Source organism: Suncus etruscus, chromosome 8, assembly GCF_024139225.1.
Source record: "Suncus etruscus isolate mSunEtr1 chromosome 8, mSunEtr1.pri.cur, whole genome shotgun sequence".
In the NCBI taxonomy this organism is placed as follows: Eukaryota; Metazoa; Chordata; class Mammalia; order Eulipotyphla; family Soricidae; genus Suncus; species Suncus etruscus.
In genome coordinates this window covers 89,499,276-89,524,803 of record NC_064855.1, presented here as the reverse complement: position 1 = coordinate 89,524,803, position 25,528 = coordinate 89,499,276, and the positions used below count along the sequence as shown (strand labels likewise).

Sequence of the window (25,528 nt, the reverse complement as noted above, 5' to 3'; positions counted from 1 at the left end):
CGCCACAATGAGGAAATTGCGATTCAAAAATATTCAGGACAATAAATATAGGACTGGGTTATTGTGAGGTTAATAAAATGATGAAGCGAGTCTATGCAACTAGGCGGTTAGCAGTCCCTGTGCCATTCAAATGAACTCGTCTGGGCTGCACTTTAGCACCACCTGCTGGCAGCTATCCACAGTCGCTCAAATCATCCCAGTGGTAGCTGGCCAGGGCCTGTCTGGAGCAGTTTCTTCAGTGGCTAAAAAGTCTCCGGGTGAGATGAAATCCATGTTGGCAAAGGAAGCTGGAAATCTGCTTTCATCGTCCATGCTTGCACAAGTGCATCTACCAGCTGTTTCTAAACCAGAACTTCTACCTTACTCTTTGTCTTTGAAAACAAGCATCAATCCATCCAAATGTGTTACCATGGGACACAGTCAAGGAATTTCTCAACACAACAAACCCCAAACAAAGAAAATTCTCAGAATAATTACATACCAAATTTAACAAGGCTGTGTCCATTTCTTGAAAATATATTGTGCATGTTCTCATAGAAAGAGTTCTAGAATTTTTTTTGTTTGTTTTTTGTTTTTGGGTCGCACCTGGCAGCACTCAGGGGTTACACCTGGCTCCACGCTCAGAAATAGCTTCTGGCAGGCACGGGAGACCATATGGATGCCTGGATTTGAACCAATCACCATCTGCATGAAAGGCAAATGCCTTACCTTCATGCTATCTCTCCAGCCCCTGAGTTCTGGCAGGCACGGGGGACCATATGGGACACCGGGATTCGAACCAACCACCTTTGGTCCTGGATCAGCTGCTTGCAAGGCAAACGCCGCTGTGCTATCTATCTCTCCGGGCCCGAGTTCTATAAATTTTAAGGCTATTACTGGACTATAAAATCACTAACAGAATAGAACCACAGGTCTAGAAGTGCTTATTTGTAAAACAAATACTAGGATTGTCTCCATCACTACATTGCTTCTACTGAACGTCTAAATCTTTCTCCTGGGTTTCAGAACCTTATGTAGTCAGCCTTTTCGTTTGCTAACTCAGAGACACTTCAGAAAAAATTAAATGAACTGCATTGTTTCCCCATGAAAAATCCTGGCATTTTCCAAAAGTTTTTAAAATGCCACCACCATACATGCAGCTGTCAACTACAGAAACCTGGTAATAGGCCTACCTTCTTCTCTATTTACAAATGAATCCTACTGGTTCTATGCTCCTGAACATTTTTCCACTTGAAATTTCCAACTATTTCTCTCCACCTCGAATGCCAATAATCCAGAACCACCATCATGTCACATCTAGATAACAAAACCTCTAAAAAACCAGCCCTTTGACCTCCAGTCTCATATTCCTTCAATCTATTCTCCACAATGTGAAGCAGTCTTGATGTATGTATCATTAGTTTATCTCATGCATATTCTGAAGCTCTCTCAGCTGCTCCCAAATGAACGTAAGCAAAGGGCCAAATAAGTGACTTGAACCACTTCCCTCTTGTCTCATTTCTTATAACCCTCAACTTCTCAGTCTAGAGACTAGTCAGAATTATTTTCAATTTTCTCAAAACGCTTCATGATTTGCCTCCATGTATTTAAAGATGTACGTGTTCATTTCCCTAGGAGTTGGACATGAAGGGTAATGTAGCATCCATGCCCAAAAAGGCATTTGCTTTCCCAAATTCCGTGGAAGGCTATGGTGGCAACACCCTGAATCCATGTGATGTCAAATCCATGTCACACTATTTTCTGCATTATTATTGGCTCATGATTATGGCAAGTCTATGTATCTCTATCAGTTTTATGAAGGCAGAGAATATCCAGAAGTACCTAGCATGCTGTATTTGGTGTCTTACTACTATTTTAATTTTTTTTCCTTTGGTTTTTGGGTCACACCAGTGGCACTCAGGGGTTACTCCTGGCTCTGCACTCAGAAATTGCCCCTAGTTTGGGAGACTATATGAGATGCCAGAGGATTGAACCTTGGTCCGTCTTAGGTTAGGGCATGCAAGGCAAATGCCCTACTTATCGCCTGCACCACCACTCTGGCCCCTTACTACTATTTTAAAATAAACATATTTACAGCTCTAATAACACAGATCTAAACATTACTGATATCAACCCTAGTATACAGGTGTGTGTATATATACGTATATTCATATGCAGTTTGCATATATATACACATATATGCATTTTGAGCTTTGAACCTGCATTTTGAATTAACAAATAACTACAAGGTAAAGGATCCTTCTTACCTATTATAGGTATAAAAACAATAATAATTTTGAAAAAGAAGGTCTTTGGCATTCTTTTTTTTTATTATTTATTTATTTGGGTTTTGGGGGGGGGGCATTTGGGTCACACCCGGCAACGCTCAGGGGGTTACTCCTGGCTCCACGCTCAGAAATTGCTCCTGGCAGGCTAGTGGGACTATACGGGATGCTGGAATTCAAACCAATGACCTTCTGCATGAAAGGCAAATGCCTTACCTCTATGCTATCTCTCCAGCTCCTCTCTGGCATTCTTTATTCTCTGTATCTCTTTCCAACCTGTTAGTGTTCCTGACAGCCCTAGGCCCGTTTACAAAAATGCTGTACTTTAATTATAAATACATGTAGTAACAAATGAATCATAAAATCCTGAAGCCACAAAATAATATATACAATATGATCCCCATTTATGTGATACTGAAATAACTTGAAAACTAAATGCTACTACCCAGTGGTACAAGTTTTCTGGTAATCTAGATGATGAAAGTAAAGGGTTAGGCAAGGAATTTATTAGCATAAAAGACTGGTAATAAGGCCTGAGAAGTAGCTGACCAGGCTGATGATCACTTTAGGTTTAATCCCCTGCACCATGTTTATGGTCCCCTTAACATTATTGAGAGTTACCCCTGAGACAGAGTTGAGAACAGTCCATGAACAGTGCTAAACGAACAAATCTTATTAAATATAGTCCTTTAAAAATGAAATGACCAGAATGGTCACTCTGCTTCTGAACAGTTTGTGCTGGTTCAGAGGGAGGAAGAAAACACAAAGGGCTTGAAATTAATACATTTTTAGTTATGTCTGTATTTTGCTTTATTAATTGTATATATAATGTATAGAAAGGACAAGTGTCCTAAATTATAAAATCTAGTCTTTCTAGATGTTTAAGAGATTGCCAGTGTAAAGTTCAGTTAATAAGTAAGTACACTTATTATGTATGTGTATGTATGTGTATTATACTTAGTTAAAAAAAAACAACAGTAGCTATATTATAGAAAAAAGAAATTGAGTTAGGATGGACTCGAGGACATTTCTGGGGGTGCTGGAATGTTCTATCTTTTGATCTGAATGATGGGTAACTAGGTATTTAATTTGTAATTATTTATAAATGTACATTTCAAGGTAAATTTTTCGGAACACCTGCTATACTTTACCAATGTAAACATAGACAAGTATAAGGAAGAAAAATGCCTTAAGGAAAAAAATATCAGTGACAATTTCACAATCCTAGTAGTGGAATGGAATAATGGTGGGGAGAGATGGACAGATACTTCCTCAAGAAGGAATACAGAGGGCTGGAGAGATAGCATGGAGGCAGGGCGTTTGCCTTGCATGCAGAAGGAGACGGTGGTTCGAATCCTGGCATACCGTATCGTTCCCTGAGCCTGCCAGGAGAGATTTCTGAGCAGAGAGCCAGGAGTAATTCCTGAGCGTTGCCAGATGTGACACAAAAACCAAAATAAATAAATACATACATACATACATACATATAAAACAAATAAAAAATAAAAAGAAGAAATACAGAAATACATGAAAAAATTTTCTTCATGGGACTGGAGTGGTGGCGCAGCAGTAGGGTGTTTGCCTTGCATGCAGTTGATCCAAGATGGACCTCAGTTTGATCCTTGGTGGCTCATAGGGTCCCCCAAGCCAGGAGTAATTTCTGAGCGTAAAGCCAGAAGTAGGCCCCTGAGCATCACCAGGTGTCACCCAAAGCAAAACAAAACAAAACAAAACAAAACATGTTCTTCATTACTTATCATCAGATAAATGCAAATCAGAATGAAAATAAGTATCACTTCATATCAGTGAGACTGGCACACATCAAACAAAACAAAACGAAACAAAACAGAGTTGGCATAAATGTAGGAGAAAAGAAACTCTTCCACTACTGGTGGGAAATGTCAACTGGCTGAAACTCTTTAGAAAACTATATGGAAACTTCTCAAAAACTAAAAATGGGGGCTGGAGAGATAGCATGGAGGTAAGGTACTTTGCTTTGCATGCAGAAGGACGGTGGTTCGATTCCCGGCATCCCATATGGTCCCCCGTACCTGCCAGGGGCGATTTCTAAGCATAGAGCCAGAAGTAACCCCTGAGTGCTGCCGGATGTGACCCCCCCAAAAAAAAAACAAGAAAAACCCCTCAAAACTAAGAACGGTGCTTCCATATGATTGAGCAATTTCACTTCTTAGTGAAATTCCAAAAAGATATTTGCTCTCCTATGTTCATTGCAACACTATTCACAAGAGCCAACAATCTGGAAGCATTCAAGTGTTCAAGACAGATGACAGATAAGGAAACAATGGTATGTAGATATAAAGGAATAATACACTTAACTATAAGAAGAGACAAAATTATACAATTTCCTGCTATGGGATGGAACTGGAGGATTTCATGCTCAGTGAAGTCAATCATAAGGAGAAGGACAAATCCAGAATCACCTCTCTCTCTTTTTTTTTAATAGAATAAAAACAAACATAGGGAGTAAAAATGGGCAAAGACAACAAAACTGCATCATTGGTCCACAGAATTGAGCTTACCTGAAGTGGGAGGGTTAGAACATTGGAGGAAAGAAGTGGGCACTCTGGTGGTAGCTGTGGTGTTGGAATGATATGTGCATGAAGTGATCACTAGAATTATAAATCATGGCAGCTCATTAAGGCAAGTAATCAAGGGGGCAGGAAGACAACACAAAGGCTGGGGTGTAAGTTTTGCATGTGGGAACCCTGAGCTAAATCCTGGGTACTGCATAGTCCCTGAAGCACAACTAAAAACTCACTCTGACTACCAAGTCACAACAAGCCACCACACTGCTGAGGGTGGATAAGAAAATTTGCCATAAATTGTGTATCTTCTCTTTAATTATCATATTCTTTATTTTTCCTGGAATGGGCGAAAGTTTGAGTCATACCTGGACAGTGCTCAAGGAACGCAAGTGACACTAAAGACTGAATTGCATACAAAGTGAACCCAGTATGCTTGCACTAACTTATTGAACCCCATCAGATATTTTTTGTGAAAGAAACAATAAATGCATATTGTTCTAAAGGATATCAGCATTTTAAGGATATCTTCCAGTCTTAACCTTGAAATAAAAAAAATGGAAAATACTTTAAAATAATAAATGCTAAAGGGCTAGAGTGGTAGCACAGTGGTAGGGCATTTGCCTTGCATGTGGGTGACCAAGAATGGACACAGGTTCAACCCCCCGGCATCCCATATGGACCCCTGAGCCAAGAGTGCTTTCTGGGGCCCGGAGAGATAGCACAGTGGCGTTTGCCTTGCAAGCAGCTGATCCAGGACCAAAGGTGGTTGGTTCAAATCCCGGTGTCCCATATGGTCCCCCGTGCCTGCCAGGAGCTATTTCTGAGCAGACAGCCAGGAGTAACCCCTGAGCACCGCCGGGTGTGGCCCAAAAACCAAAAAAAAAGAGTGCTTTCTGCGCACAGAGATGGGCATAACTCCTGAGCACCTCAGGGTGTGGCACCTAAACCAACCAACCAAACAACAAACAAAATGCAAACTTCTTTTTCTGATTTTGTTTTGGGACTACATCCACTATGCTCAGAACTTAATCCTGGCTCTGTGCGCAGGAAACCTTATGCTATGTCAGGGACTGAACAAGGAAGGGTTGCATGCAAGGCAAACACCTTAAGTCCTGTATTATCTTGCTGGCCTACATATTAGCCTATATTTAAATGAACAATTCTGCCTATCCAGTTCTTTTCTGCAGGTGGTGGCAAGTGGGTGGGGGGAATTTGGTCTACATCCTTCTGTGTTCAGAGAGTCCTTCTATTCCTAGTTCTGGGCTCTAAAGTGACCCTCGGCAGTGCTCAGGAGATCATTTGGGGAATCGAGGATTCAATTTATTATTCTGGTTGGCAGAGTGCAAGGCAAGGGTCTGACTTTTGTGTTATCTGTCTAGTCTGACTTCTAACGTATTTCCCCCTAGTGGGGGATAATTAAAATATTATATTAAGAGAGCAACTTTTCCTTTGGAAGCAACAGGTAGAAGCTCCAAAATTTTTGCTACTATATTCCTAGTAGAAAATACCAAGATAATTAAAGATCAAGTCTAACTTAAAAGCATGCTTGTTGGTAAAGGTGAAAATATATATTCAAGGGCCTGGAGAGATAGCACAGCGGCATTTGCCTTGCAAGCAGCCGATCCAGGGCCAAAGGTGGTTGGTTCGAATCCCGGTGTCCCATATGGTTCCCCGTGCCTGCCAGGAGCTATTTCTGAGCAGACAGCCAGGAGTAACCCCTGAGCAACGCTGGGTGTGGCCCAAAAACCAAATACATATACATATACATATATATATATATATTCAAATTAGTGATGAATTAGTAAATTTCAAAATAATTTTCTCATTAAAACATAAACTTTCGGGCCTGGAGAGATAGCGCAGCGGCATGTGCCTTGCAAGCAGCCGATCCAGGATCAAAAGTGGTTGGTTCGAATCCCAGTGTCCCATATGGTCCCCTGTGCCTGCCAGGAGCTATTTCTGAGCAGACAGCCAGGAGTAACCCCTGAGCACTGCCAGGTGTGGCCCAAAAACCAAAAAAACAAAAAACATAAACTTTCAAAAGATATCTGAACTAAAGTGTTGGCATATAAAAATTTAACTTGTTGAAATGTTGATTCTTCTGTAGTGTGTTTAACTTGCATGTGGTTGATCCAGATTTGATCTCTGACATCTCATAAGGCCCTCCAAACCTGACAGAAGTGATTTTTTGGGGGTGGGGGGGTTGGGTTATACCTGGCAGTGCTTAGGGGTTACTCCTGCCTCTAGGCTCAGAAATCGCTCCTGGTAGGCTCAGGGCACCATATGAGATGCCGGGATTAGAACCACCATCCTTCTGCATGCAAAGCAAACACTGTACCTCCACGCTCTCTCTCCAGCCCCTGACAGAAGTGATTTCTAAGTACAGAACCAGGAATAAGCTCTGAGCACCACCAGGTGTGATCCAAAAGCAATAAAACAAACAACAACTAAAGTAATTACCTGAAATCACAAAGCTTTGTGATTACTTAATATATTTTCTGGGAAGAGGGCTGTGTGTTTAAGAGCTTATTCCTGACACTGAGCTCAAGGATATCTTCTGATAGGGCTCTGGGGCCATATACATTACTTGGGATCACAATGGGGTCAGGTGCCTTACCTTCTGTCTTATCTCTCTGGCTCCTTATATGGTATGATTAAGATTAGCAGCTAAGTGAGGCATATGATATTTTGCTTTATTATTCCAATCTTTAAAATTTCCTGAAGAAATCATTAATTTACTATTTGAAAAACTTCTTGGATCTTGTATTGTCTCTTATTTCTTTTTCATCTCTATCCTCAAATTGACTAAAGCACAGATAAAAAGTCAAGTTACCGGGTAATAAAGAGGTAATGGGAATAGCAGAGTAAATAGGTCGAAACTCTGATAAAACCTATTGTAAAATAGCTATCAATGATCTTAGAACATGAACATCTAGTTTTAGATTTATGACAAGTTTTCTTAAAAGTATTGAAAAAGCTAACTAGCAGCTTCAAAGAGTTACATGAATAGGTTACATAAATTCTCCACTTTTGTCTTTTTTACCTATTTTCCCGTTCATACATTTCCCTAGAGGTGCTTCGAAGTTGTTCAATTTCTTGATTAGTTTTCAATTTGATTTGCTCCAGTTCATCACGTAGTTTATTTTCATATTCTGTTTTATAATGGTCTCTACAAAAAGTTAAAAGGAATATGCATGATTATTAGAGAAAGCCCTTTCAAGTAACATTTTGATATTTTATGCTCCATGTACAATGTTTTTTGACAAACATTGTATTTATTGGATATTAAATTAGCAATTCCTAAAAGTACAGTTCAAATTAGCTCCATATAAAATTTCAACTTTTCAAACATATTTCCCCAAAAGCTTAATTACTATGTAAAATATTTTACTAATGCAATTGTCCAAAAGTTCTTAAAAGGATGAATATGGGATATATTTTACCTTAAATATAATTATCTGGGGGCTGGAAAGATAGTACAGTAGCTAAAGGCTAGCCCTGCAGACAGCTGACTTGGATTTGATCCTTGGCACAACATATGATCCACCAAGGTCTGCAAGGAACGATCCCTGAGAACAAGTCTTGCACACTTTCAAGTATGGCCCAACAACAAAATAAAAATACATAAATAAATATAAAAAATGCTATGCGTGTTGAAAAACATACATAAAAAAGGGGCCAGAGCGGTGGCATAAGCGGTAAAGCATCTGCCTTGCCCACGCTTCAATCCCCTGACATCCCATATAGTCCCCCAAGCCAGGAGCAATTTCTGAGTGCATAGCCAGGAGTAACCCCTGAGCATCACCAGGTGTGGCCAAAATCCAACCCCCCCCCCAAAATATATATCTACAGGGGTCGAAGCAATAGTACAGCACTAGGGTGTTTGTCTTGCACAGAGCTGACCCAGGACAGATCTGGGTTTGATTCTCGGCATCCCATATAGTCCCCGGAGCCTGCCAGGAATGACTTCTGAGTATAAAGCCAGGAGTAAACCTGAGCGATGCTGGGTGTGACCCAAAAACCAAAATAAATAAATTAATTAAAAATAAATAAATAAAAACAGGGACCGGAATGATGCAGCAGGCCAGGCCTTTTCATTGCACATTATCAACCCAGGTTTGAAACCCTGCTTCCTTAAAAGGGTCCCCTGAGCATTGCCAGGAGTGATTCTTGAGCACAGAGCCAGGAGTAACCCCTGAACATTGGTGACGTAGGGTTACCTGTAAAATAATATAGAATAAAATAGAATAGAATAGAATAAAATAGATTCTGCAAAATCTTTTATAGTCACTGTGGTCTTATAGCAAAGTGACAAAGCATTTATATGGGATATTAGCAAGAAAACTTATTGATAAAAATACCATAGACTTGGAGAAGATATAAAATCCTTAAGTCTGAAAAGATAAAATTTAGAATTGGTTCGTTTTTATGTTTTGTTTTTGGGTCTCACCCAGCTCTGCTCAGGGCATACTCCAGCTTTATGTTCAGAGGTCAGTCCCAGAAGGATCTGGAGAACCATATATGTTGCCTGGAATCAAATCTGGGTCAGCCAGGTGTAAAGCAAGCAGCCTGCCAACTAACATAATTCTCTCTGCTCCCCTTTGTTTTAGTTTTTAATGAGCTTACAAAAATAAATAACTAAAGGATGATAAAGGGTCCTGGAATTCTTGGAAGCTTGTATTAGAATTTCATATAGTTGAAGAGAGACACAGATTGAAACATGAGGAGTTTGGTCATGCCGCCTGTATCTTAAAACAGTATTTTATGTTTTAGAATTCTATTCTTTTCTAGCTCATATATTCATACAATCTTTAGGCTCACGGGATTTAATTTTCTTCAGAAAGATACTTCTGGGGGCTAGAGCGGTGGTGCTAGAGGTAAGGCATCTGCCTTGCAAGCCCTAGCCTAGGACGGACAGCAGTTCGATCCTCTGGCATCCCATATGGTCCCCCAAGCCAGGAGTGATTTCTGAGCACATAGCCAGGAGTAAACCCTGAGCAACACCGGGTGAGGTCCAAAAACCAAAGAGAAAAAAAAAAAAAGAAAGATACTTCTGGGAAGGTACTTGCATATTTTCAAAATATAATTAGGGAATTATAAAAGATCATTTCACTAAAATTAAAAGTTATAGTATAATATCCCTGCCTAAAAGAAACCAAGACTTGTTTGTTGGAAACGATGCAAATTCTTTAAAATTACAATTTCTTTTTTTTTTTTGGTTTTTGGGCCACACCCACTTGACGCTCAGGGGTTACTCCTGGCTATGTGCTCAGAAATTGCCCCTGGCTTGGGGGGACCATATGGGACGCCGGGGGATCGAACCGCTGTCCAACCGCTGTCCGTTCCTTGGCTAGCGCTTGTAAGGCAGACACCTTACCTCTAGCGCCACCTTCCTGGCCCTAAAATTACAATTTCTTAAGAAAAAAAAAATCAGGAGGGGCCAAAGAGATAGCATGGAGGTAGAGCATTTGCCTTACATGCAGAAGGATGGTGGTTCCAATCCCGGCATCCCATATGGTCCCCTGTGCCTGCCAGAAGCAATTTCTGAGCTCAGAGCCAGGAGTCACCTCTGAGCCATGAGGTGTGGCCCCAAACCCAAAAATAATAAATAATAAATAATTAAAAGAAAAGAAAAAGGGGCAGGAGAGATAGCATGGAGGTAGGGTGTTTGCCTTGCATGCAGAAGGACAGTGGTTCGCACCCCAGCATCCCATATGGTCCCCTGAGCCTGCCAGGATTGATTTCTGAGCACAGAGCCAGGAGTAACCCCTGAGCCACTGGGTGTGGCCCCAAACCCAAAAATAATAAATAATTAAAAAAAAAAAAAAAGGACTGGAGAGACAGCATGGAGATAGGGCATTTGCCTTGCATGCAAAAGGACAGTGATTCGAATCCTGGTAACCTATATGGTTCTCCAAGCCTGCCAGGAGTGATTTCTGAGCATAGACCCAGAAGTAATCTCTGAGAGCTGCTGGGTATGACCCAAAAACAAAAAGAAAAAGAAAAAGAAAAAAAGTCTATTTTAACAAGAATATCTGATGATGAATCAAAATAAATTATTATCTCTTTCTGGTCACATTCGTTTTTTATTCAGGGGACCAGAATGCAGTGATGGGGATGGAATGTAAGCATCCTACATGCTTCAATCTGTTACTCTATCTCTAAGGTCCTGCGAATTATTAACTTAATATATCTTTTTTACTTTTTTAATTTCCTTTTGGTTTTAGGGTCACAACTGGTGGTGGGAAAAGGCTATTTTTGGCCCATGTGCTCTGGGATTATACAGTGAAGATGGTGCCAGGGATTTGAATTTGAGCCTCCTGCATGCAAAGTATGCTTCCAAATGCAGAGTCATTTGCCTTATCTCTCTGCCTCCTTTAATTATCTTCTTTATAAAATTAAAACAAAACCCGATAGTCTCCTCTGAGCCAAGAGGACCCTCAAAAAACTTGGTGTTAACTTATCTATATATGTCAAAATTTGCATAAATCTTGCCTTGATGCTACATATTTTTCATACATCTCTTCTCTAGCCTTTTTTATATCTTCCAGTTGTGTCTGAAGTCTCTCGAGGCGGTTTTCTTCATGAGTGCAGCGAATGCTAAGTTCCATGTTTTGGCGATTAAGATAGTCTTTATCCTTTTGCAGTAAAGTGACAGTTTGCTTTAAAGTGACTACCTACAATTAAAGGCACAGACCAGTGTTCAGAACATTGACATCTAAATTTTTAAGGCTTACTCTACAATTTTCTCTCATTTGTCTTTTCACTAATCATATCAAGAGAACCAATTCTTATCTTGTAATTTCTCACCCCAAAACAACTACCATTAGTTTCTTTTTCCTGATTACATTAAAACAGGAAAAATGTCACTCCCACAACTCACCACTGTGCTATGCAAATCACCATAAATTAAAATTCAAGGGGCTCTATAAACTTACCTCTTTGGTCAATTCACTTCTTTCTTTAGTTTGAGCTATATGAGAGGCTTCAAGTATTTCATATTTTCTCCTTAACTCAGCTATCTCCTGTTCAAAAGTATCACGTTCTCTATAAAATTCAAACACATTTATTTATCTTCACTAAGGTAAAATTCAAATATAGGGGCAGGAGATGGGTCAAGGGATAGTGCACATGATTTCCATGTGAGAGGTGTGGGTGGTTGGTTTTGATCCCAAGCATCACATGGTTTCCTAAGCATTGAACTGGAAGTAGCCTCTGAGAACACTATGTATGGCTTAATAACCCCAAATTAAAAAAGTAAACAAACAAATCAGACCAAAATAAAGTTCAGGTATGTATGTAGAATTCATACCCCCCCCTTTTTTTTAAATATACATATATATATATAGATATATATATATAAAAGGTTTACTGTGTTTTTTGAAAACTAAATGAAGAAACTAAATTACTTTGGTATATTTTTATGAATAATACCTACTTCTCATGTTTAGAAAAGATGTTCTGTGTAAGACCTTGTTGGATACATACATACTTATTATCTTTTAAATACAGACAGATATACTAGCAAGTAAAATAAACAGTAAAACTTTATTATGAACACTCTTGTATTTTTTTAACTAATCATTTCAATCTTATCTTAAGTTAAAACTTTCAAAGAATTTATACATAGCTCTAGGCTTTCAGTTAAGGTCAAAAAGTCCTTATAGCTCTTCACCCAGATTACGTAGTAGATATACAGGCAGGCATTCTTGTGATGATTTCATTCACAAATAGAGATTATCTAGAAATTCTAATTTCCGCTTTCAGAATAATTCTTTCCCCTAAACAATAAAACCAAAAAATGAGGGTAAGAGTGGGTAGGGCATTTGCCTTGTACGAAGCTGACCTGCAATCCAATCTCATACCACATCAGCACTGCCAGGAGTGATCCCTAAGCATGGAGCCAGGAGTAAGCCCTGAGCACAGCTAGTGTGGCACTAAAACAAAACAAACCAAGAGAACAACAGCAAAGAATGAGGTCAAGTCTTTATAGGTATCATTAAAAAGTGAGCAAAGAAATACATGTACTATATCTATGGTCTCCAAAAAGAATTAATGCCTTTGAACTTATCTGCCCACCAGATATTTCCAGAAAAAGGTTGTATTTTCATTCAAGTGCAAATAATGCATTCAAAAAGATATTCTGGTTAACAAAGTATTATGCTTATTGAAAAAAAAGGGTCTAAGCACAAGTGAAAAAGTCACAACCTCCCAGGGGCTAAAGAGAGTTCAGGGGTATAGTACCTGGCTAGCAAGGTCTGAATCTGGTTCAATTCCTGGTACCACCTGACTGGATTGGGTAATCTGAGCCAATGGGCCCTTACTCAATGACCCTGGGCCCTTACTTTGAATAACCATAGCAGCTGACCTATAATTCACTTCCAATTTCATCAAATGTTCCCAAAATGTCCTGCATGGCAAATTTTTCTCTGTTCTTGAAGTCAATGGTATGTCACTGATAGTGCATGGAGATGTTTACTGACTTCAGTTTAACTTCAGGCAGCTTCATTGCCTTCTATGACATTGACCTCTGGCAGAGCACAAGCCAATTCTTTTAAGAAATGTCCCTCAATTTCCATTTGTCTGATGTTTCCCTATGATTAAATACAGGATAAGCACTCAGGGCAGGAATACTGCAGAGGAGATAAAGAGTCTTTCCTACATCATATAAAGAGGCACCTGATGTCCCTGATGTCACTTTCCCTCATCATCGGTGACAGCTATTTTGATCACTTGCTTAAGGCAATATTTGCCAAAGTTCTCAACTCTAAGGATATCTTATCCCTCTGCAATGAAATAATCTATGGGGACACAATTTGAGGATATATTAAACATTGTCCCCTAGTATGTTTTCAGCCAACAGTTGTCATTTACAAAATGATACATCTGATATGCATATGTATCAATTGGTATTTCATTGTAAAAAAAATGCACATTCCCATGGATTCTATTAGCATTCTACTAATAGATTGTCACTCACAATTAGTTATTATTCATTTTAATGCTCAGGTTGTAATTTATTTGGCCATTTGGTTGACTGTCTACTGTGGCACTGATTTGGATGAGAAGCATCTAGTCAGTTATTTGTTCCACAGTGAACCTAGACATACTATTTCTAACTTCTCCATTGCCTGTGACTAAGTTAGGCACCTAGAAACCAATGTTGCCAATGACCACCATCCAAATTTTAATTTCTAAATAGCATCCCCACTGAAAGGAACCAGGACTTCTTAGAAAAAAAGATAAAATTATGAAGTAAGCTCGAGAGCATTATGTTATACTAGAAAGAACTGCTTTTCGAAAATGAGAGTATGCATTATGCTTTTTAAAATTTAATACTGTCTGATTTATTCATATAGATACTTACTGATTCAATTTAAAGTTTTTTAACTGCTATATAAAATTATACTGTAGAAATAAATCTCAATGTATTTTCCATTCTGTTGTTGAAAAGCATTTGGATTTTAATAATAAATTAAGATTCAGATCATTGCTTCCTTTTGCACATTTGTAATAATTTATCAAGAACATGACAGTGATTTTCTCCAGTCTACTTTATATTTTCTGTAGGAGAATATTTTTTAAAATTCATTCTTTTGGGTGAAATAAAGGCTCACAGTATGATTCCTTCATGCCTGTTTTAGGCTGTGTTTTGTTTCTTGGGTTTTTATTACAAAAATTGAAAGATACATAGATGATAAAATGAATGTCCCTTACTCTTAATTACCTACTTTCATAGCTTCATTTTATATCAACTTTGATTCACTCTGGTTCATTTATTCTTTACTCATAGACACCCCTTCCCCATGATCAGCTCCTGACATCACCTGCCATAGTTTCATCATTTTGAAATGATGGTTTTTTGAGGGGTAGGGTTTGGGACCACACACAGCACTGCTCAGGGGTTACTCCTGGCTTTGCGCTCAGGAAGCACTCTCAGAAGATTTGGGGACCATATGAATGTAAGGAATTGAACCTTCGTCAGCTGCAAGAAGGCAAATCCTCTACCTGCCATACTATCTCTTGGACCCCTTAAAACGATATTTTATGAAGTTCTGTTTTACTTCAGAGTGCGCCAAAAATCAGCCTCAAGTAGTTTTAAACTCTTTATCATTACTACAGTTGAGATAGTAATACACATATATTACTACATACCATGGACCAATCATTCTGGCTATAGAAATATCAACATGATCCCCCAAATATAACAAATTTAATTGCAGTGTTATGCAATTTATTGACTTACTTAACAAATATTCTATGAGTGACTACTTCATTCAAGGCTTATTTCAGGCATAGGTTAATATCACAATGTATAATGAGAATAATTTCTCATCCTGCTGTTTATACACCTATAAATATATTTATGCATTTATATTTAAATAAATAAGATTTTCATAAATACTTCATTACTTGATCTTCTTAATTTATATAGTGCATTTATTTGTATCAACAACAACTCATCCAAGAAAAAATTTTGGCTTAGATTGATAAGACATTTACTGAGGAACATAGAACTCAGTATTAGTTTATAATGTACAAATAATAAAAATATAAAATTCAGTAAAGAAAAATGATTTACTATAAACACTTAGTAGCAATACACTGGAAAACATAATCCAAAAAGCTACTTTTTGAAAATGTGTGCTTTCTGTCAGAAAGGAATAGTTGAAAACAGCAGAAAAAAATAGCATTTAAATTTATATCATAAAAAATTCTTTTTTTTAACAGTTAAAGAATTATATTGATCAAAAAAAAAAAGAATTATATTGAAAGTCTGGAGCAATAGCACAGTGGATAAGTTTTTGCTTTGCACGTGGCCAACCTGGGTTTGATCCCTGTCATCCCCTATATTCCCGAGTCTGCCAGGAGTGATTTCTGAGCACAGAGCCAGCTGTAATCCCTGAGCACCACTGAGTGTGGCCCGGAAACCAAAAGAAAATTAATGAGTAAGTAAATAAAAATTAAATTGTGGGGCCAAGCACAGTGGATACAGCATTTGTCTTGCATGTGCCTAATCTAGATTCGATCTCCTGCATGTCATATGGTTCCCTGAGCCTGCTAGGAGTAACTTTTGAGTGCAGAGCCAGGAGTGACCCCTGAGTAGTGCCAGTTGTAATCCCCCCAAATAATATACACACTCAATTATTTTGAGGTAACATGGTTTAAAATAGTTCATATTTCTGCTTTAAGTATATAATCGATCTTATCATACAGTGTGCCACATCTACTTCCAACTGCTAATAATATTTTTTCCCCACTGCCCCTAGGTCCTTTCTTGTACATCCCGTTTCCCTACCCCCTCTTCTCCCCTCTTGCCCTTCCACAAACACTTGGCAAACATAGTTAGAATGAACAATACTTAAGTAAAAATTTAAAAAAAACAAAAATATAAATCAGGTGAGTTTGGAGTTTGGGTGCATTCAGGGTTATATGGCTGTACAGACAGGTGAGTTTGAATCATGCTATAAATGAAGAATACAGTGGTCAACTTAAGTACTTACCCTTTAACTTTATCATAGTTCTCTTGACGGTAGTCACCTTGCTGGATTAGCTGTTTTGTGTCTGCTAATTCTAAGGCCAAACGCTGGCATCGAACTTGAAGCTCCGAATTGTTTCTGCGATCTTTCTCATTAGTCTAGATATCAAAATAAAGGAACATTTTAAATTAGAATTGCCAAATTCTGCATTAAATTAGCCTGTAAACTGTGAATTTCTTTGCAATTAAAAAACCCAAAACTTTGCATCTTTCCATGTAGTAACTTTTCCCTAGTTAAAAAAGGTAATTTTTGTTATTTCAGGGCTATTCCCAGTGCTGCAGCTTAGGGATATGGGCTTATGTGTTGGGTACAAACCTCCAGGTAACACACATCTTAGATGTGTTCTCAGTCACTTGAACTATATACCTCCTTGTTTAAAGTCAAATAATCTGAACCTCAGAGAATATTCTGTAAATTCCTGTGATTACTTTTCATAAAGTTAATATTGATGTTAGACAATATTTTCAACATTTACTGAGTTACTAAAGGCACAGAAGTAAAGATAAAAAAAAAAAACCAGCACAATTCTTGTTCTTGATGAGCCACAATAAAGCAATGAAGAGCCACGTGAATATTAAATATATGCGATGAAAAGTAGTTAATGAAGTGAGTAATCATGTAGCTTTAGTTGTCGCTTTCAACAAAAGAAGGAATTCTGTGAGCATATTTCTCCACCTTCCTTCTAATCACCTGACCAGTAGAAAGGAATTGGAGAAATGTGGGAGGAGGCATGAAGGTTCAGTCAAAGTAAAAAGCATAGCCCAGAGCTTGAGAGAGCTGAGAGGGCGGAGCACAGGCTTTGCTTGTCGAGGCTGCTAGTACTATCCCCAGGACAGCATGGTCCCCCGAGCACCACCAGAAACAATTCCTGAGGAGAGCTAAGTGAGAATGGCACTCAGCATTGCCAGGTGTGGACCAGAAAGCAGGGGGAAAAAAATCACACTGGATTCTACTTACAAGCCTCACTTCTCATACATCTAACTGTCCCGAATAAACCATGCTCCTCAAACCTATTCTAGCTGCCTTCATCGTTGCAAATTATCAAAATTTTTGCCCCACCAATCACTGAATATCATCATTCATTTTCTAGAGACCAAGGCTGTGCGGCTCTGTGGTAGAGCAGTTGACTTGCATGTGTGAGGCCCTGGATTTGTTCCCTAGAACTAAAGGAAATTCTCTCAAGTTAGGTTTTTCTTTTTGGTTTTGGGCCACACTTGGTGGTGCTCAGGAGACAGCATGGTGCCAGGGATAGAAGCCAAATCCAGTTAGTTTTCTAAATATCTCATCAGAGTAAACATGCTAAGGGTAGGGAATCTTTCTTATTCACCACAGCTCTTCATCACTTTACATAGGAAAGATGACAGGCAGGCTTTTAAGTAACTTAATACATAAGTGAATAATGAGAAGACAAGCATACATGGAAGAAGAGTTCTCTCTTACTTCCCTCCTATAAACTCAGATCTTACAGGCCACTGTTTACTGCATCCCAGAACTGGGCAGCTTAAAAAATGTCCTTTCTTGTCCCAAGTTCTTTCTTTATAAATGACAGACCAGTTAAGTGCGGTGACACTCATTCCACAGATACCAATAAAATAATTTCTAAGTGACTAATCTGGGGTTAGATATTGCAGATACAAAGATACACAATCAATGCTTTTATCTTTTTAAATTAAATACAACATTGAAATGTTCCCTTCCAAATCTCTACCACAAGGCTGTTTGATATATGCAATGAAAAAAATATATGTGATTTGTTCAGTTTTGATGTTCTCCAACACTGATAATCTCTCCATGAAATGTATGCATATGGTATTTGTAACAGTACCCTAGCCTAAAATACTCTATCACCTCCACAAAGGATATTACAGTTTTCATTTCAGACCTAAATCCCAGAAGAGGCTTAAGTTCCCTTGAAACATACATTTTTCTTTCTTTTTTTTTTTTTATTTTTGGGCCACACCCTGTGGATGCCTAGGGGTTACTCCTGGCTATGCACTCAAAAATCGTCTGGTCCATCCTAGGTCAGCCGCATGTAAGGCAAATGCAAATGCCTTATTGCTGTGCTATTGCTCCGGTTCCAACACTACCGTTAAAACATACTTTGTCCTGATGAGGGCCTAAGTGGCAGAGAAGAATAGGCAGTCTGGTGGTGGGTGTGGTGCAGTAATATTTTGTCTTAAACACTAATATACTACTATAAAGCAGGATACTTCAATTAAAAATACTTTCTAGCATGACAGTAATAGAGAGAGAAATACAATGCCTGTCTCAAAGATGGGGAGGATGGAATGGGGGATGTTGAAGGCAGTAAAGTTTCACTGGTGAAGGCAGTTAAAAAAAAAAATAAAAGATTTATGTTTCAAAAATATCTTTAATCAGTGAAACAAGCAGTTATGACCAGAGAAATGGCAACAGGAAGGAGATTCTACTAGAATGCTTGGGTTAGGAATGGGAAAGGGGCTTGTGCTGATTACATCAGAGGGGACTGAGAGGAGACATATTCTCCCCCCTCTAAAGTTTCTTTGCTGTATGAGTTTTGATTTAAGAAGCTGAATCACTTACATTAAGCACAGCTTTGGTGAAGCTAACAACTTTTCACATTCATAATGAAGTATTTCTCCTTCCCTCTCTTTAGTTTTCAAGCAAAAGCATTTGAGATTCACAGAAATTTCAGAGACCTCAGATGCCCTAGTGGCAATCTATCACAATCTTGTTTTCAAGAACATCAAGGCCTGGAGGCACTAAATGACTTATTTAGGAGCAAACAGATACTGAGCTAACATCTGGGTTCTCTAAATCATAGATATATAATTCATTTGTTCTTCATTTTAAGCTCCTAATTTGGAAGATGATATTCTATGGAAATAGTTCAAATAATGATCAAAAGCTATTATTTACTGTTCAAATTCAGGGTGTTAAAAGAACACTGGCAATTTTGAGGGTTCAAATATGGCAAATGCAAAATTATACTTGATGTGTTAACTTGTCTGTAATTAAAAGAATTAGTACAATAACTTCTTAAATATTAAAAATAATTTCCCAAAATAGCACTGGGCCTAAATGTTTTAACAAAACATAAAAATGTATTTATTCATTTTTTTTAATTTTTTTTTTTTTTTGGTTTTTGGGCCACACCCGGTGACACTCAGGGGTTACTCCTGGCTATGCACTCAGAAGTCGCTCCTGGCTTGGGGGACCATATGGGACACCAGTGGATCGAACCACGGTCTGTCCTAGGCTAGCGCAGGCAAGGCAGGCACCTTACTTCTAATGCCACCGATGGTGGGGTATATGGGTTGTAGAAAGGGAACTGGGATGGGGGGAGGTCATATTTGGTGATGGGTATTCCCCTGATTCAATGTTAATATGTACCTAAAATACTACTGTGAAAGATATGTAAGCCATTATGAAAAAAATTAGTTTTAATCAGAAACTTTCTTTGACTTACATGTATTATTATATTATATGTTATGTTACTATATTATGTTATGTTAATTTACCTCATTATGTTAATCAATTTTTTCTCTTGAATAAATTCTTACAATAAAAAAAGAAAAAAGATTAAAAAATGCATTTAAAGATGTACATTCAATTAAGTACACATTTTTTTTTTTTTTTTGGTTTTTCGGGCCACACCGTTTGATGCTCAGGGGTTACTCCTGGCTAAGAGCTCAGAAATTGCCCCTGGCTTGGGGGGACCATATGGGACACTGGGGGATCGAACCGTGGTCCTTCCTTGGCTAGCGCTTGCAAGGCAGACATCTTACCTCTAGCACCACCTCGTCAGCCCCTATTTAATGGATTCAGCCCCTATTTAATGGATTTCTAAGCATCATCTACATCTTTTGTCTCTTATACCATGTAAACTGAGATGATACTGATAGTCTGTGTCAAATTTAATCTTTAATAAATGAAGTGATCTGCCTATGGGGAGAAAAGAGATTGGGAAATTAGGAAGGAGATTCAGTGTGAATTACTTTATGGCAAATTGTTCCGATTCAAAGTTTACACAGGTAGCAGTTTAGTGAAGAAGAAATGGCTTAGTTATCTATTTTGTGGAAATTGAAAATTCTGTACTCAGATTTCTCCAATAAACAACTCCAAGTAGCTAAACACTGAAAAGTATGAAATCTAATTAACTTTTCACTCTTCGATCATTCCTTTAAGAAACCATAGTCTGGAAATGAAGCAATAATAAAGTATGTAGTTTCAATCCCCAGCACCCCATATGGTCCCCTGAATACCACGAGAAGTAGTTCCTGAGTGCAAAGCCAGGAGTAACCCCTGAGTATCACGAGATATGGATCCTAAACAAAACAAGCAGACAAAAGAAATGACAAAAGAAATGACAGTCTATTTTGCTCTCAGAAACATCTGTTGGAACCATTAAGAAAAATGATATGACCAGATCCATAGCATAATCGGGAGGGTGTTTGCCTTGCACATGGCTGACCCCAGTTCAATCCTCAGCATCCAGTCTGCTAGGGGACCATAATTCCTGAGTGCCATGGGGTATGGCTCAAAATTAATCTTTAAGAAATTTTTTGTTTGTTTGTTTGTTTGGGGGCCATATTTGATGACACTCAGGGATTACTCCTGGCTATACACTCAGAAATTGCTCCTGGCTTCGGGGACCCTATGGGACACCAGGGATGAACCTAGGTCCGTCCTGGGTCAACCATGTGCAAGGCAAACGTCCTGCTCTATCGTTGAGCTATCGCTCTGGCCCCAAGAAAACTTTTTTAAGTTTTGAGTTACTTTAAAGCCTTCCAGACAAATGTGATGAATATAAAGTCACTGTGCCTAAAAAAAGAGTAAGAAAAATAGCAATTTTTTAATATTACATGACTTTAAAAATAATATGGTTTTTTTTTTTTTTTTGGTTTTTGGGCCACACCCGTTTGACGCTCAGGGGTTACTCCTGGCTATGTGCTCAGAAATCGCCCCTGGCTTGGGGGAACCATATGGGACGCCGGGGGATCGAACTGCTGTCCGTTCCTTGGCTAGCGCTTGTAAGGCAGGCACCTTACCTCCAGCGCCACCACCCGGCCCCTAATATGTTTTAATAAATGAAAACCCCAACCTACAAATTAAAACTTTTTGAAAAGGAAAAAAAGCCAGACAAAGGTAACTTTCATCAAATGTGATGGATATCAGATTATGAAAGAGCTTATATTATATTAGGTATATTATATATTACATATAACATATTGTAATTATATTAGATTATGTCTCTTTCTGAGACAGGCTCAAAATCCCACCTACTGTTACAGTAAGTCAATTTTCTTGAATCTTAATGGCTCCCTCTTCAAGTGAGAACACTAATAGATACCTTTATGCACTTTATATGTCCATTTTCATACATCACATAATTATTATTCATGATTTGTTCTTGCATCTAAAAGAATTCTCTATTGCTGATAGTAAATTGATTTGCTGCTGAGAGGCAATTTCTTTAATTTAGGGGGAAGTGGGGAGCATGTAGCAGTGCTCAGAGATTACTCCTGAATCTGCACGCAGAAATTCAGGTGGGTTTGGGGGACCATATGGAATGCCAGGGATTGAACATGGGTTAGTCACATGGAAGGGCAAGCACCTAACCACTGTTCTATCTCTCCAGCCCCCAAGAGGCAATTTATTTCTTCAGTCATCATTTGAAATAAATTCCTTTCAACAGGAATTTACTAAACCAAAAAATTAAATCTTAGTGTTTTAAGTAACCAGTGTTAAATTACCATTAAAAACTTCTATGTAATTTAAATTTAATATCTCAAATATAAACATACTTTCCCATATTTTAACTTCTGACAAAATGAATATAAAGCAACACATTTCAATGACAATGCAAGATTTATATAATTACTATAATTTTTATAATATTCAAATATGTAAGATGTGCAAATATAAATTTGTATAAATAAACATTTGTGTTTATATGGTAAATTCTTACTTAGCATTGTTGATATGATTTCCTGACTTTAAGTTGAATAGCATTGAATGAAGACTGGTCCTTAAATGAAAAAGACTTTTTGTTTAAATTTTACTTTTCCCATTGAAATTATAATGAAAAGAAAATGTTATTCGGGCCCGGAGAGATAGCACAGCGGAGTTTGCCTTGCAAGCAGCCAATCCAGGACCAAAGGTGGTTGGTTCAAATCCCAGTGTCCCATATGGTCCCCCGTGCCTGCCAGGAGCTATTTCTGAGCAGACAGCCAGGAGTAACCCCTGAGCACCGCTGGGTGTGGCCCAAAAACCAAAAAAAAAAAAAAAAAAATGTTATTCAAGGACCTGTTCCATAAGTGTTTCATGTATATACTAAAAGTATATAAAATAATGATATGTCAAACTTATGAACAGAATTTTTAAGCTTTTTATAGTTCTTCCCTTTTTTCCCCTTTAATTAACATTTCCAGGTCAAAGATCATTCATATTTCATTTTTTTCTTCATGCTTAAATATTCATCTATAGCACAAATATGGGAAAAGTGGGTCACATTTCTTTTTTTGGGGGGGGGTGGGGCCACACCCAGTGACACTCAGAAGTTACTCCTGGCTATGTGCTCAAAAATCGCTCCTGGCTTGGGGGACCATATGGAATGCCGGGAGATTGAACCGAGGTCCATCCTAGGTCAGCGCATGCAAGGCAAATGCTCTTCCTCTTGTGCCACTGCTCCAGCCCCCTTAACCAATAAATCGTTGAGTTTTGCATTTATATTTTTTCACCTAGCAATACTTCATATATTAACTAATAGTCTCTAATTCATTCTTGGAAATGACTATACATCCCATGGTATGGACTATACCATAATTTATGCAACCAAATTCTTGTTATTAAAATGGTGATTACTGTTTACAGTTCCTTTTTCTAGTTCCTGCCACCAGAAACAATGATTCAGGTAAACCTCCTGTACACACATTCTAAAAATGTTTTCCTAAATTACAGTGTTGTTTGTTATATAGAAACTTATGACGATAACATCACCTTTTATTAATATTTTTTACTACCTTTGCTTTGTGGATTTTAATATCTGTCCCACTAAATCAAATATTCCTGTAGTTTCTTTTGCATAACAATTATCCTGTCTCTTTTCCAATCTTGCTGTATCAACATGCATTAAATATATTTCTTTTAGAGAAAGAGAACTGTTTTGGTTGAAGATAAATATATATATATATTACAGTGGATACAATTAATGATAATAAAATTGAACAAAACATTTAATTAAAGTATTTTATGCTTCAATCACAAGTAAACAAATATATGGTTTGTAAAACTGCCACATTACTCAGGCTTCTTATATAAAATTCAGACTCTTAATTCTACCTTAGAAAGTAAAATAATGGAAGAATTGATAAATCTATATTTAAGCAGTACTCATCTTAAATATAAAATAACAAATCTATCATTTAAAAATAAATAATAAAAATAAAAAGGTATAAAAAGGGGTTTTACTTTCTATGACTGAAAGCCAACTACAAACATGTTTTTAATCATGATGCTTAAATAAAGATATTATAAAAAAATAAAAATAGGGGCTGGAAACTATGGCAGAGTGGTAAGCAATTTGCCTTGCATGTGGCCAACACAGAATGAACCCAGGTTCGAATCCCAGCATCCCATATGGTCCTCTGAGCCTGCCAGGAGTGACTTCTAAGCAAAGAGCCAGGAGTAACCCCTGAGCACTGCTGGGTATGACCCCAAAACAAAAATGTCCAATGTCCCTCATTTCCCTCCTCCTCCATCCCCAGCTTGTCATTGAGATAGGCATTGAGTTTCTCTTTCTATCATTGTCATAGTAATTGTTAGTGTAGTTATTTCTCTAACTGCACTTGCCACTCTTTGTGGTAAGCTTCACATCAAGGGCTGGTTCTTCCGCCTTCATCTCTATTGTCTCTGAGTATTATTACTGTACTGTTTTTTTATTTTTCTTAAATCCCACAGATGAGTAAGACTATTCTGTGTTTATCTCTCTGCCTCTGGCTTATTTCACTCAACATAATAGACAAAATTCTGACCTGCTATAAACCTCATAAACATATACACATTTAGTACTTATGAAAACCTAAATTCACATAAAAATGTTCATATATGTAATATAGTTCCAAATATGCAATGATTAGATTACATTAACACTTAATAACAAACTCTAAACAAAGTAAAATATGAACGCTATTTTCTAGAACTAGAATCTAAATTTTACTTCAAAATATCTAAAAGTCTGAAAAGAACTGTGAAAAGCCCCAAATCTTCAAATTCCACTAAAATAGGCAATTCAGGAAAAGATACTTCTTCCTTAAAGGTCAAAATCACACTAAATTTGTAAAAATTAATTTCACCACATATCTTTCAAGAACTTGCATATTAAATATACAAAATCAGAATTAGTTCAATCATTTATTTGTGGGATACTATACTCTCTGGATGTTTTGGTATATCAAATCAGTTTGATTAATTGAGACATATTTAATTTGAAAACCAAAAACTGAAAATAGGTCAGAATTTTTTTCTTTTACTCCTAGTTTTAGGTTCACTAAACTTATTAGAAAAATATACTACTACTTATTTGTTGCAGGTAATTTATATAAAACAAATAATATAAATTAAAATAAAATTAATGCAGGATCTTGGACACTAGGTAAAAAATGACAAGGGTTTCTGCATAGCTCCAACCGGTTACAGATATAGATGGGTATATACTGCCACCATGTGTTGGAAATATTAAGAGCATTTAGAAAAGAACTAAAAGTCTGGGTGGTTTATTTTCCAAATTTCCAGCCTTAAAACTAGGAACGTAGCTAAAAAGTACCTTAGTTTCTCCTTTTAATCCACTATAGAGGTGTCGTTATTTGCCATTTTTAAGGCATTAACATTTTCTTTTTTTGTTTTTGTTTTGGGGCCACACCCGTTGACACTGAGAGGTTTCTCCTGGCTATGTGTTCAGAAATCACCCCTGGCTTTGGAGGACCATATGAAATGCCAGGGATCGAACTGAGGACCATCCTAGGTCAACTGTGTGCAAGTTAACAGCCCTACTACTATGTTATCGCTCTGGCCCAACATCAACATTTTCTGAAGTCTCCTAAATTCTAATCTTGAACTTGTTCTATGAGTGTCCTCTTGCAAGTCAATCCTAACCTAATCTGAACTATTTTATTATTTTTAAACTAAAATTATTATT

The 25,528-nt window shown here is 37.7% G+C and overlaps 1 protein-coding gene across 1 annotated transcript in view; it reads right to left on the bottom strand.

Moving 5' to 3' along the window:
* Positions 1-25,528, bottom strand: part of PIBF1 (progesterone immunomodulatory binding factor 1) — a 216,398-nt gene that overhangs the window by 172,568 nt on the left and 18,302 nt on the right. Inside the window, exons 6-9 of the mRNA XM_049778914.1 lie at positions 16,315-16,448; positions 11,749-11,857; positions 11,306-11,487; positions 7,854-7,979 (exon numbers count right to left, since the gene is read on the bottom strand). Coding sequence (XP_049634871.1) covers positions 7,854-7,979; positions 11,306-11,487; positions 11,749-11,857; positions 16,315-16,448 — 551 coding nt within the window. The remainder of the gene's footprint in view (positions 1-7,853; positions 7,980-11,305; positions 11,488-11,748; positions 11,858-16,314; positions 16,449-25,528) is intronic.